The sequence below is a fragment of the Tachypleus tridentatus genome, chromosome 3 (genome assembly GCF_004210375.1).
Source record: "Tachypleus tridentatus isolate NWPU-2018 chromosome 3, ASM421037v1, whole genome shotgun sequence".
Taxonomy (NCBI): Eukaryota; Metazoa; Arthropoda; class Merostomata; order Xiphosura; family Limulidae; genus Tachypleus; species Tachypleus tridentatus.
Genome location: NC_134827.1, coordinates 96,959,415 through 96,973,702, shown reverse-complemented (window position 1 = coordinate 96,973,702; position 14,288 = coordinate 96,959,415). Strand labels below are relative to the sequence as shown.

Here is a 14,288-nt window from a genome sequence, read left to right as displayed (position 1 = left end):
TTTTTATCTAATTGCTATTAACACAACAAAATTTGCTACTTTATCAGTGTCGAATATTAATTATATTTAAGTGATGAACAACTGAATGGCATAGCTTATGTACAATATCAAAATAAACGATTTGAAACTGTTGTGTGAAAGAAAATATATATTTCTATGCAAACCCTTTTAATAAAATATTTAACAGTAAGAAATGAAACTGTAAAGAGTATTCAAAAAGGGAAACAATTTCTATTTTGAATAAATTATCTTTAACTTTCCAGTTCTCCTAGAATTGGTCAGTGACTAATAACCAATCAGCAGTGACATGTCTCACTCGGGTACCCCGGTGGGTCAGCGGCAAACTTATGGACTTACAATGCTAAAATCCTGGGTTCAATTTCATGTTGTGGACACAGAACTTAGCCTTATGTGGCTTTACTTTAAAACAAACAGACCCTGAGGCAGGAAGCAGTGCTCTTATTATTACTTTTCTTGTCATCTGTATCATATTGATTCCTGTCATATAAGCCATACATTCTATACTTCTGGAAACACCTAAGCTGCCTTAACGATTGTGCATACTATTAATAGGTATTCCGTTATTGTAGTTATCCAAAACGTATGACAGTAATTGATGAAAAATGCTACCATTGCTGACCTCCACAAAAAGTTATCCAGTCTATTTGTCCAATTATTTATTTATTTATTTAACTTTTACATAGATACATATATAATAAATGCAGATATACACACAGAGATAAGTATATATTACTAGGCATCTGTAATAAATGGCGAAGCTATTTATTTATTTTAACGAGGTGTGTACGTACACCTCTAGTAAGTTTGAATTAATAATATAAAATAATTTAATCATCTCATAATTTATTTTGTGCAAAGTTTATTTGTTGGCAGAAAATAACAAAGGACTTCTATACATGATCATTCATTCTACAGTAAAGCAAAACAAGTTCCGCTTTCTGGTGAAAAACCAACAAGAATCTATCAAGAGGGAAAAACAAAAGATATGTCCAATCTCTTGAAATTTATTCATGAGGAAAGCCGAGGTAACAACGGAGATGAATCGAGTTATCCAACAGTTTAACTTAAATATACAATACTTGTAGAAAATAAGCAGATAGCCCGATGTGGCTTTGCTGTGAGAAAACACACACTTACACTTGTAGAAAGGCCCGGCATGGCCAAGCATGTTAAGGCGTGCGACTCGTAATCTGAGGGTCGCGGGTTCACATCCCTGTCGCGCCAAACATGCTCGCCCTTTCAGTCGTGGGGGCGTAATAATGTGACGGTCAATCCCACTATTCGTTGGAAAAAGATTAGCCCAAAAGTTGGCGGTGGGTGGTGATGACTAGCTGCCTTCCCTCTAGTCTTACACTGCTAAATTAGGGACGGCTAGCACAGATAGCCCTCGAGTAGCTTTGTGCGAAATTTCAAAACAAAAAACTTGTAGAAAGCTGTCCACACTTCCGTTCATCTTTCCAGCACTATTTGTTTGAATGTATTTCTTTCCATTAGATACAAATTTGAACGTCTACATGTACTTCCAATATCTTGCAAAATTATCCCGGTGACCATTCTTGAAAATTTTCAAAAAACAAAGAAACAAACAAGCAAACCATGACCTTTCAGTCATGGCAAAGTGAAGATAAGATAAGAGAAATGTATTGTGTTTTAATATGTCAGTCTTGAAAATATGGTGACAATGAAAGAAGGATAAATTTGTTCTGATTTCATATGTCAGTCATGACGAGGTCGTGGCAGTGGAAGTAAGAAATTCCTCAAATCTTGTTACTGTCGCTCATTTTATTTGACTGAAATATTTGTTACTAAACCTAATTTATTTCAAACAAACCAAACTTTGTCTCGCTCCTTGGTCGGTAGTCAAAAATAAAAAAAAACAACAAATTAACGCATACGGGCGCACAACGACTATGACATTATTTCCACAGGTCTTTCATTTCATAAAACAAACACTACATACTTACTAAGAAAAAAAAAGTGGACAGGAAACGCATTGCGACGCGTTTAGGCACAATAGCATCTGATTGGTCCACGTCAAAAATTAACGTTCATTATCGGTTTGCAATATTAATTGAGGAAAAAAAATCACAAAATTGTACTTATGAAAAATCAAGACTCGTTTCTTGTTGTAAATCTAAATTATTTGATTAATTGAGAACGAAGACAATCCAGAATATCTGTCGTGTCTACAATGAGAAATCGAACTCTGGATTTTAAAGATAGAAGTCCGTAAATTTATCGTTATTCCATATTGTTCACAAACAAAGGCTAACTACAGCCTCACAAAAAAATACCAGGTGTGATTACTAAAGGGAATACAGCTAATACCGAAACGAACTTACATCAAACACCATAACACAATTACATATGACGTGATTTCGTTTGTTAATTGTCGAATGTAACTTAAGTTAAAATGGAATCAATATATACATATGTGTGTGTTTTACTCACATCAACAGCGCCCTCTATTACATTTTCAATATCTCTGACTCTCTGTTGCAATTGCTCGTACTGGAAGGCTTGACGCTCCATTTTGTTGATTTTCACTGCCAGCTCGTGGACTTCTTTTTGAGCCAGAACGAGTGACTGGTGGTCAGGATGGTCAACAGGAGTGTGCTTTCAACAATTCCTATTCATTGGTTTAAAACAGATATTAGTCTTGCATGTTTATTTTATAGGGTCATACCTAGACTGATATGAGCAAATACATACACATACTGAAACTTCATAACTTACGTATTACATTTTATTGTTTGAACATTACGGACACAATTTGGCCAGTGAGGAAGTGGAAAAGGTCCAAGTCAATGGTGGTGGAAATCAAAGACTAAAAACAAATTACTTGTATAAAGCACTTCCAATGATCTTATCACCTGGGAGTAATTTTACAAGCCTGACTAAAGTAATAAATATGTGTGTGTGTTACTTAATATCTATTATACACCTTCTTAACCTGGTGTGTGATTTTTTTTTCCATCATTAATCTACTAAACTAAATCATAAAAGCATTTAGTCAGGAATAATTATTAATTCTATGAATAAGCGTTCTGGGTGGTCTGTTTAGCCCTATAAAGGCTCAGGAGCAGTGGCGTAAGCATTACCCATAATTCCACGGGGTCTCGAGCCACAAAAAAGGCCTGAATCAGCCAGTATCGTAACTACAGTTATAAAGAAATGTAGAGGGCCAAATTTAACTGTTATGCAGAAGACCACGTTTCGCAGTTACGCCACAGAAACTAGTCCGACTACTTTTAGTGTTTTGTAAATAAAAGAATGCAGTAAGTTTTAATGTAAGCAAAATAAAACAATCTCTTGTGTAATATTACATAGAGTTGGGGGGGGGGGGTAGGAAATATTTAGTTGTTGACTTGTAGAAGGCTTCAAAGAATGCCGAGTCGGTCATCTTCAGAGGTGGTTCCTTAAAGAGCTGTAACTGTGTATGAGGCTAGACCTTGGAACCTAAAAGTGTTATTTTTTATATCCTACAAGTAAGCCGGTACTAGTCAATAATGATTATCATTAGATAGAAAAGCATTAATCTTATGTACCTCACAAGATGACAGTTCATGAGTTGAAACGAATTTGTGTGAGGTCAGACAGACACCTGGGGCAGTTACTCCCGCTGTTTCACCTATAGCCACTCCTGAGTGTCAAACACAATTGGTAAGAATGGCGTGACATTTCTGCATTACATAATATGTTAAAAAGCATCTTTTGTAAGTAAAGAAGTGTGGTAGACTTATGTGACTGTCTCGTGGTAAAAGCCTACTTTTGTTTACGAAAATAAACCGTTTAAATTATCTATAGTGTTTTTTTTTTCATTATAACGATCAATTTATTAACTTACTAAATTTTAAACCATAATGTTTCAACAGTTACGTCTCGCGCTAATCAACTGTAAGCTGTATTATCAATAGTAATCCACGTTCCGACTTGTGCGATCGTCGTGAAGAAAAAAAATAATCTATGCCGTATTTAGAAAATATCGCTGAAAATATAGAGGGCGATTGTGGCGTAGGTGATTACCATACACTTACCTTGATCAGGAGCTCGTAGCGGGGAATCCGTTGTACAGGCATAATCAGTAAGGCGTCTAACGTAAGTTTTCCTTTGTGCTCACGAGACGTATGCTGCAAACAGGAAATAAGAACAAAAACTACAAGCTTAGTTTTACGGTCACTATCCTTAATAGTTCTGACCTGTTTCACTCAACACGATCCCGCTAACAACGGGTTGTTTATTTTGTTACTTAGATATATAACATCATCACAACGTCTACAACTCCCAATTATCTGATAGATAATGGCAGATCCATAAGGTTCAGAGGGTTCACTGTGGGGTCTTCGGTTGTCTTTCTATGTCCATATTGTTGAGTAAAATTCCCGTGCTCTTCACTCTTAGTAAATGATTATATACAAACTAAGCAGAAATCTATCGAGCAGTGAAATTTAAACTTTAGAGGACGTAAAATAGGAAATGAAATTTTTATTTTACTATTCTTCGCTAGGCCTAACTGTAAACTTATGTCACTTTGTATATAATTTGCTGAATATTATAGTAAAAAATATAAGGTTTGGTTTGTTCAGAATTTTCGTTCTGAGCTATTCAAAAGCTATTTCCGCATAAGAGTCCCCTAATTTGAAATCCCAAGCCCTGCACTACCTTGAGGATCCTCTAACACTACCACCAGTGGGACACGGATCACATTTTAAGAACAATTGTACTAAAGGGAATATACCTACCTAGCCAGACAGCACCAAATACTAATCCTTGAAATATTCTTGTTTGACCGCATAGTGGGCTCATTTGTTTTTGAATTTCGCGCAAAGTTACAAGAGAGCTATCTGCGCTAGCCGTCCCTAATGTTGCAGTGTAACACTAGAGGGAAGGCAGCTAGTCATCACCACCCACTGACAACTCTTTGGCTACTCTTTTACTAACGAATATTGGAATGGACCATCACATTATAACGCCCCCACGGCTGAAAGGGCGAGCATGTTTGGTGCAACGGGGATTCGAACCTGCGACCCTCGGATCACGAGTCGAACACCTTAACCCACCTGGCCATGCCCGGCCTAGCAGTGTAAGACTAAAGGGAAGACAACTTGACATCACCACCCATGCCGCTCTTGGATTACTCTTTTACAAACGAATAGTGGGATTGACCGTCACATCATAACGCCCCCACGACTAAAAGGTACAGCATGTTTGGTGGAACAGGGATTCGAACCCTCGACCCTCAGATTACGAGGTTGAGTGCCTTAACCACCCGGCCATGCTGAGCTTATATATAAACTAGAAAAGTAATCCGGAAAACTGTATTAAAGGTTTTAAAGTTGCCAACCCTGCTAGGAAATGAATCATTTTTACCGGGCGTTTCATATATGTAAAATATTTTAGAAACTGTTATATACTTTCGGTTATGAAACCAAAAGATGTGGGCGTATTTTCGCATGCTTTGTGTTTTCCTGTCAAGTAAATATTAAATATTATTTCTATATTTAGTCCTAACATACTCTTCATTATTCCACATGTTTGATACCAAATTTAGCCATATGGCTCTACACTTGGTATATTTATGGCAGATTTTGTATATTTTTGCTCATTACACGGTGAAATAAAAATCGCAGTAGAGAATGTTATCCAAGCTAGTTGTAATAAATAAAGGTCACTCATAAATCTTGACATTGGCAACAATTCTTAACATTTAGGTACCACTGATGTGATTTTCAGAACTATTTTCAGATTATTTTTCCTGTCTATTAGAAATAAAATGAAACTGATGTTCATTTGCTCCTATATTCCACACTCTAGTCGTTAAAAGTCAAATTCGGATGTTGAAAAAAAAGCATTTGAATTAAACCTGTAATTATTTAAATTAATTAAACAATTAAACAAATTGAGTCTTCTGCTACACTGTTCAAATTACGAAGTAAGTACAAGAATTTATAGAATCTCTTAAAATAATCCACTATTCTTTGATAAGATTTAAAGATGGATAGAATTCAGTATACCTGCACAAGAACTAAGTGGTGTGACAAGTGTTCTGACATCGTTATGTCAGCTGATGGCTGCCAGAGACAAGTACGATTCTGGTTCGTCAATAAACTACTCACTTGTTGCAAAGGATTACGACACTGGTTAGGGAAAGAAACAAGACAGACTATTAAAGTCGAAAAAAAGATTTTATAGTGCGAGATGTTTGCTTCCCTTCTTCTAAAGATTTTGAGCATTTGTTTTTTTTTTTTTTTTTGGACATTTATAGTCCCTTTCTGTGATCTATAGGTTCTATAGTGCGAGATGTTTGCTTCCCTTCTTCTAAAGATTTTGAGCATTTGCTTTGTTTTTTCTGGACATTTATAGTCCCTTTCTGTGATCTAACTTTCCAGCACTAAAAGCGATGGTAATTCTGTGTTATTAGAACTTTTCCCCCGAATCCATTTCATAAAACAACTTATTTCCCATAGGGTACCTTTATAAATAACATAAATTGTTTTGTCTGGTATTTCTTTACTTGCCCCCCAGTGGCTCAGCGGTATGTCTACGGACTTACAACGCTAAAAACCAGGTTTCGATACCCGTGGTGGGCAGAGCACAGATAGTCCATTGTGTAGCTTTGTGCTTAATTCAAAACAACAACAATTTCTTTACTCTATTAAAGCTCACACTTATAGTATTACCTAGAAAATATAAAATATGTACTCCATTGTATCTTACAACTTTTTTAGGTCGAAAGAAACTTTACGTTTTACTTTATTTTTAGTAATTTCTGTTTCTTTCATATATGTATGACGTTTCGTTTGATTTTTGATTTTTTTTATATTTCTATTAAAGGACAATTGTTCCTGTTTCATCGGGATTTAGATCCATATGGACCTGGGAGGATCATACGCAAACTTGACTTCTTCATTCAAGGACCCTTAGATCGTTTGTTTGTTTGAATTTCGCCCAAAGCTACACGAAGGCTCTCTGCACTAGCCATCCCTAATTCACAGTGAAAGACTAAAGAGGTTTGGTTTGAATTTTGCCCAAAGCTACACGAGGGCTCTCTGTTCCAGCCATCCCTAATTTGGCAGTGTAAGACTAGATGGAAGGCACGTAGTCATCACCACCAACCGCCTATTCTTGGGCTACTCTTTTACCAACGAATAGTGGAATTGACCGTCACTTATAACGCCCCCCCCCCCCACGGCTGAAAGGGCGAGTATGTTTGGTGTGACTGGGATTCGAACCCGGGACCCTCAAATTGCGAGTCAAGCCATAGTAATGCAGGCCAGGACCTTTGGGAATAGCCAAATATTATAGCTTTGTTTCACTTCAAATACACACTCACATTAATATTAATGGGTCAGTGACAAGTTTACAGACTTATAACGCCAAAATCCTGGGTTCGATTGCTAGTGGTTGATATGAATTATTATTGAAGTGAGATGAGGTTTTCATTGGATTACATTTTCAACATTCAGTGTGTAAAATGAAAACACAAACACACACATGTGGAATTTTATTTTTTTTCCTGGCATATTAAGCACAATCGTCTAAGATGTTAAACGATTAGCAGTTCATTGTCGTTACTAAGAATGTGACACAAACATGCCGATGACACTAGTGATACAGTGACCCATTTTGCAACCAAACAAACTTATAATTTGTTATCAAACTTTATTTCGCCTTAAGAGTATTTTTGCAAGTCCAGTTCTATACATTTCGAAACAGACGAAAGTTCAAGGTTTCACAAACACAGCGTTAAACCTAATTAAGATAATGTAACTGATGCAGTGAAAGTTTAAATTACTTTCATGTCTTCTAAAATAACAAACGATTTTATAAACACGACTTTGCTAAATAACGAAAATATTTCATTATAACAGACAGAGAGAAGGAGGAATATTGAAAAATTAACAAAAAAACTGAAAAAAAAAAAAACAGAAAATCTCACCTCTAAAAACTTTTGAAAAGCAGGTTTTGTCTGGGTGGTCAGTTTGAGAACATCTTTGGCAAACTTCCAGTTGTTGATGAACGTAGTATACGTGTCAATAACATGTTCCTTCGTGAACTACGAATATATTTATATATTTATACTATACATTTGCGATAAGTATCAATAGTGTATAGTGTACTACAAACAAATATATATAATATATATTGGTAATTACTAACATTTGCTAGTGGACCCTTTTAAAAATTTTATAAAAATATATTAAAATAGGTCATGCGTACTATGATGCTTGTAAACTTTTACCTTTAATGAGACTAAGCGCAAATGATGTCGGCGTAAGTGGGTGAAGCACCCTCTAACCTTCTTCAATCACATCACCCATCCGATACGATAAAATGTAGTTCCTTGATTGTCTTATTTCGATTTCTTTTGTGTCTTTTTCGTTCAGTAGAACAACACAATACGACATTTGGTTTGAATGGTTTAACGATTCTGAAATTATCCCTCTAATGAGCTTTTAAAGTTCAAAAATTTCACCGAATATAATGGCATTTGGTCTACTACATGCAAAATTATTCGGTAACGAAAGAAACTTCCTAGCTTCGAAGAATTCCCGCCTTTTATCGTTTGATTGTTTTTTTTTTTTTTAATTTCGCTCAAAGCTACACGAGGGCTATCTGCGCTAGCCGTCCCTAATTTAACAATGTAAGACTAGAGGGAAGGCAGCTAGTCATCACCACCCACTGCCAACTCTTGGGCTACTCTTTTACCAACGAATATTGGGATTAACTGTAACGTTATAACGCCCCCCATAGTAAAAATGGCAAGCATGTTTGGCGTGACAGGGATTCGAACCCTCGACCCTCGGATTAAGAGTCGAGAGCTCTAGCTACCTGTTCATGCTGGGCCTTTATCATTTGCAGCAAAAGATTTTGAGATTCGAAGTGGAATAGAGAAGCAATCTTTAACTTGAATGAATAACATGGAATTTGTTTTATGTCATTCTTTAGGCCCGCAACATTGATTATGCCCAATGACTTTTCAGGACTAGCACAGGTTTCCGAAATTTCAATAATATCCAAGAAGCGAGTGCTTAATCATATGTAGTTTGGTTTACAGATTCGAAATCAACTACATTTGGAAAAAGAAAAAAAAATTATCACGTTGCATACTGCGTTGCTAAGCCTTTCCCCAACAAAAGCAATTAAGTGTTTAATCTATATCCACTTGCTACTGTCCCCAGTATTTCAGCGGTAAATTTACGTTTTCCCAAAAATAAAATACGGGCTTAGATTCTCCGTAGTAAACGTAGTGCAGATAGCCTGTTATTTAACTATGCACTAAAACACTATTAATTTACTAGCAATACCGAAATGAATCAACATACAAAACCGTTAAGCCTCGTTAGTCTCCCACTGAGAGTGTGTGTGTACTTTCTTATAGCAAAGCCAAATCGAGCTATCTGCTGAGTCCACCGAGGGGAATCGGACCCCTGATTTTAGAGTTGTAAATCCGTAGACTTACAGCTGCATCGGGATGGATGACCTGAAAGTGAAAGAACCTTGAGAAATATGTATCTAATGAAACTAGACGTCGATCAACTGTGACGGATGACGAACTGCAGTGCTCACAAATCATAGCTTGCGAACAAGACATGACTACCATTTATCGACCAAGTGATATTTTAAGTAGATGATTGCAAACTAAGGGGAGATGTATGTATAGCCATTTTGATTTCTTGAATGTTTAATAAAGTAAAATAAAAAGCAAAGAAAAAGTTCTAAAGACGCAGAGTCATGGGACCTGGATATCTTTTTCAATTTGCTGACATCGTAATGTGTAGCTGCACAAGTTTGTTGTTAAAATTTTCTTCTTTTTTCGCCCCCGCTAGTACAGTGGTAAGTATACGGATTTACAACGCTAAAATTAGGGGTTTGATTCCTCTCGGTGGGCTCGGCAGATGGCACGAGGTGGCTTTGCTAAAAGGAAACACACACACTCCTTTTTTTTATATACTATATCTTTCACGTGAAAGCTTGCTAGATGCGATTGGTTAAACTTTTCTATCATTTTATTACTTATGTTTCATTGGGCAAAATATTTGTTTTCGTTTGTTTTGAATTTCGCGCAAAGCTACTCGAGGGCTATCTGCGCCAGCCTTTCCTAATTTAGCAGTGTAAGACTAGAGGGAAGGCAGCTAGTCATCACCACCTACCGCCAGCTCTTGGGCTACTCTTTTACCAACGAATAGTGGGAATGACCGTAACACTATAACGCCCCCATGGCTGAAAGAACGAGTCTATTTGGTGCGACCAGGATTCGAACCCGCGACCCTCGGATTACGAGTCGAACGCCTTAACACGCTTGGCCATGCTGGGCCCATTTTTTTTTCATTCAGTGTGGTTTAGGACAAAGGTTGCAACGCAACTGACTGAGAATGTTTTAATAAGAAACCATAAAAAGTGGAGATCGTTTTTAATGTTTTCATTTTTAATATTTTGTATCTTAAGTTTTCTCTAAATAACGTGATTGTTATAAGAAAAACTGATCTTAAACTTTCGTAGAACTCTAATTAATAAAACTTTCAGTAAGATTATCCCGATATTAAGGGGAATATTCGTTTGTTTGTTGTTATTTACAAAAGATATCGAATCCCAGTTTTTAGCGATGTGAGTTCTCCGATCTATCACTGAGTCACCGATGGGTGGGAGGCATTCCAAAAAAAAACTGCCTTCAGTTTCTATTTGTTTTAACAGATATCAACATTTCTATAGGTATTCTAACAATGGCTGGGCTGGTATGGGTATTAAAACTTTAATCAAAATAAAGTACAGAACAACATTTCGACCTTTGTTAACCTGAAGACGACCTAAGAAGGTCAAAAGGTTGTTCTGTACTTTATTTTTATTAAAGTTTTAACACCCATACCAGCCGTCTTTAAAAAACATTTTTACTTCAAGTGGGTTTCTTGTCATCATGGTTTCTGTAAGCATTATCTTACAGTTGTTGAAATTAGGAATATTAGTGTATAGATATGTAAAACGTCAAGTTTATTACTGTATCCACTCGTTCCAGTAGCTTGGAGTCCAAGGAAATGCTTACAGAACACTTAGTGACACAAGTTGAAATACGAAAAAGTATATATTAACAAATTGTTATTCTCGTTTTATTCTGCATAGGTTAAAGTTCAGAGAAAAGAATTTTTTTACAAAAACACCTTAGTGAAACAGCATGAAATATAAATACATAAAGCTTGGTAAAGTAATACTTAAAATCTGTTCCGTGTTGTGTTCTACAGTTTTTTTGGTCAGAGGATTGGTGAACTTAGATCTCCTCGTGCTAAACAAACCAGTCCGCAATTAATCTTGCAGGGTAGATTGATGCAATGTTTTCCTGAGGGATGACCCTCATCTTGTCAGATGTTCTCACATGACTTGCGGTTATTCTGCTTCTTCAGACAATGACTGTTTATTATCATACCAACAAAACCCAACTCGTAATAGAACGTTTCGCACCTCTTATATAGTATGACTAAGTACTAGGTTTAAAAGGGCGAATGTTGACTCGTTTGAACTTAGAACCTTTCACCGTTGTACAAGAGATGCACTTTATGGCCATTGTTCCATAACATGCGCAAACGTACATTTCTCATATGAATGGCGTTTCTCTGCCATGCACGACACATGATTGACAGTGTCTGCTGACATTTAACATTGAAACTACAAGTACTTCCCACTGCGTTACTTAAGGCTCAATGTGTAGTGGTGTTTACTACACATGGTGGTCCTCCTGGCATATCGTCCTCTACCGGTTTTATCCATCCTCTGTACATATACGTAACATGAAATAAGCTATAACTGTACATCATTCATCTTACAGAAAATAAATCATATTCCATGTTCATAACTGCTCTTAAATATATTCCCTATTGTTAATATTTAATTATTTATGGCAAGGTTAGACACGCTTCTGGAGATAAACGTTTGCCTAGCCAAAAACCAACAACAAAGTAGTGTTATAAACTCGTTACTAAAGTTCGTTTCTACAATATCAACTCCTTTAAGAAATCCCGCCTTTTCTTCTGACCTGACCAATAACTAAATCATTCATTGTTGTTTCTCAAATAGCTGGGTGTGGAAGAACATATTTAAGTGTGATGTCAGCCCTGCCAGGCATTTAGCAGAGAAATCATTGGTTGTTTAGAATTAATTACGTAATATTAATGGATTACAACCTTTAGAAAAGATTAAAAAGATATGGTAAAATTTAGTTCTGATAATGGATAAGCAGAAATATTTCAATATTCAATATCATAGTTTCAAAATATTTCTAAAAACAAGAAGTTCAGTAGGACGAGACAGTTCAAAGAGTTTGTTATGTACGAGTTAGAAATAGCTAGACAAAATATGTTATTGTCCATTTAACAAAACGTTTTGTTCGTAATTTGTGAAAATCAAAAGATAATTAGTAATTAGTAGCTCTTTGTGTCTGATAGTTTTTAATGTGTTAACAAGACAAATCATTGTTTCTTACAGCTACCAAACAATATTAATGGGTCCACAATGAGCTACGGCTATAGTTAAGGGCTATCCCATAAATTATTGCTGTCAAGTTGTCAAAAGTTAAACAGAAATCATTAAATAACAACATTAGGTTTGAGCTAATGACTGAAACAAGTATTAATCTTATAACATGTGTGACTGCAGCCCGGTGTAGGTACAAAAACATTTCTCTCGGTTTTTAAATTTGGAGAACATATTTTTTATTTGTAAGATCTTCTTACCATAGATTAAGTTAGATGAAAAATAATAATAAACATGTTTATTTTAAGTCGACTGGCTGGGCACGGCCAGATAGTTAAAGCACTCGACTCGTAATCTTGAGGGTTGCAGGTTCGAATCCCCATAACTCCAAACATGCTCGCCCTTTCAGCCGTGGGGGCGTTATAATGTGACGGTCATTCCACTATTCGTTGGTAAAACAGTAGCCCAAGAGTTGGCGGTGGGTGGTGATGACTAGCTGCCTTCCCTCTAGTCATACATTGCAAAATGAGGGACAGCTACTGCAGATAGACCTCGTGTAGCTTTGCGCGAAATTCAAAAACAAGAAAAACAATGTTAAGTTGGAAAATTAGCTTATGATATATGACATTTTATCATTTTTTTCTGATGTTTCACTTTATAAAAAAATAAAATATTTGTTTTTGAATTTCGCGCAAATCTACACAAGAGTTATCTTCGCTAGCCGTTCCTCATTTTGCAATGTAAGACTAGAGGAAAGGCAGTTAGTCATCACCACCCACCGCCAACTCTTGGGCTATTCTTTTATCAACGAATAGTGGGATTGATCCGTAAAAATAAAACGCCCCCACGGCTGAAAAGGCGAGCATGTTTGGTGTGACGTAGCGCAACGGAACTCCATAATTGGAGAGTGGAGAGCTTGTTCTTTATATATTTTCTAGCAAGTAAATAAATATATTTTTTAAATTCACCTGAGAAATCTCAGTTGTTGTTTTTGATTAATTTAATATCTGTTTCCATGGTTACCAATTTAATTAGTTTTATGACTTAAAATCTTGTAAATTATTATTATTATTGGATGATGTTTACGCTTTTTATCATTGCATTAAAGAAAGAGTGAAGATGCTCTGACGTCAGTTGTGCTTGTCTTCTTCATGTGTGAGGGGGTTCAATATTTAAATTAGTGTGTGAAATAAACTTGGGGCTTCGTTAGTCATCTGAAATTTTGTGTGTCACGTACATGAGCAGTGGTTTTTGGGCTGACAAATGTTTTTGGATGGCCAATGACGTAATGTCTGTATGAAGCATTGTTTTGTCAATGTTAATTAGTCCAGCAATGAATCATTGGTAAGGTTATGGACTTAAAACGCTAAACATTTAGGGTTCGATTTCCCGTGGTGGACAAAGTGCGGATAGCCCATTGTTTAGATTTGTCCTAAATACAACAATAAATGTTAAATAAGCCTTGCATCCGTGTTTGATTTTTGCCCTGAGTGATATATTGTCTTTATTTATTACTACTAAAATTAGGCTTAAAAAAACTGTTTTGCTACAAATTCCCCTCTCAGCGTTTAAATCAATCATTCGTATATTTTCATTTAATGATTTTTTCCATTATATTTCCCTGCAGTAATTAAAGAAGTGTATATTTATTTATTATCTGTGATGTGTTACTCAAATATCCTGAGAAATTAACCTGTAATTTGTTAGATTTGTTACTCCAAATATTATGTCTTGTGTGACGACTGAATAATGATACTTGTAATATTGAGTAATTCAAATCTCCTGAGCAGTTAACGGGTAATGTG

General features: G+C 36.0%; 1 protein-coding gene across 1 annotated transcript in view; it reads right to left on the bottom strand.

The window, feature by feature from the left end:
- LOC143245918 (rho guanine nucleotide exchange factor 17-like) overlaps window positions 1–14,288 on the bottom strand; it is a 152,423-nt gene that overhangs the window by 52,711 nt on the left and 85,424 nt on the right. The window contains exons 4-6 of the mRNA XM_076492170.1: window positions 7,961–8,077; window positions 4,053–4,151; window positions 2,473–2,637 (exon numbers count right to left, since the gene is read on the bottom strand). Of these exons, the coding sequence (XP_076348285.1) occupies window positions 2,473–2,637; window positions 4,053–4,151; window positions 7,961–8,077 (381 nt within the window). The remainder of the gene's footprint in view (window positions 1–2,472; window positions 2,638–4,052; window positions 4,152–7,960; window positions 8,078–14,288) is intronic.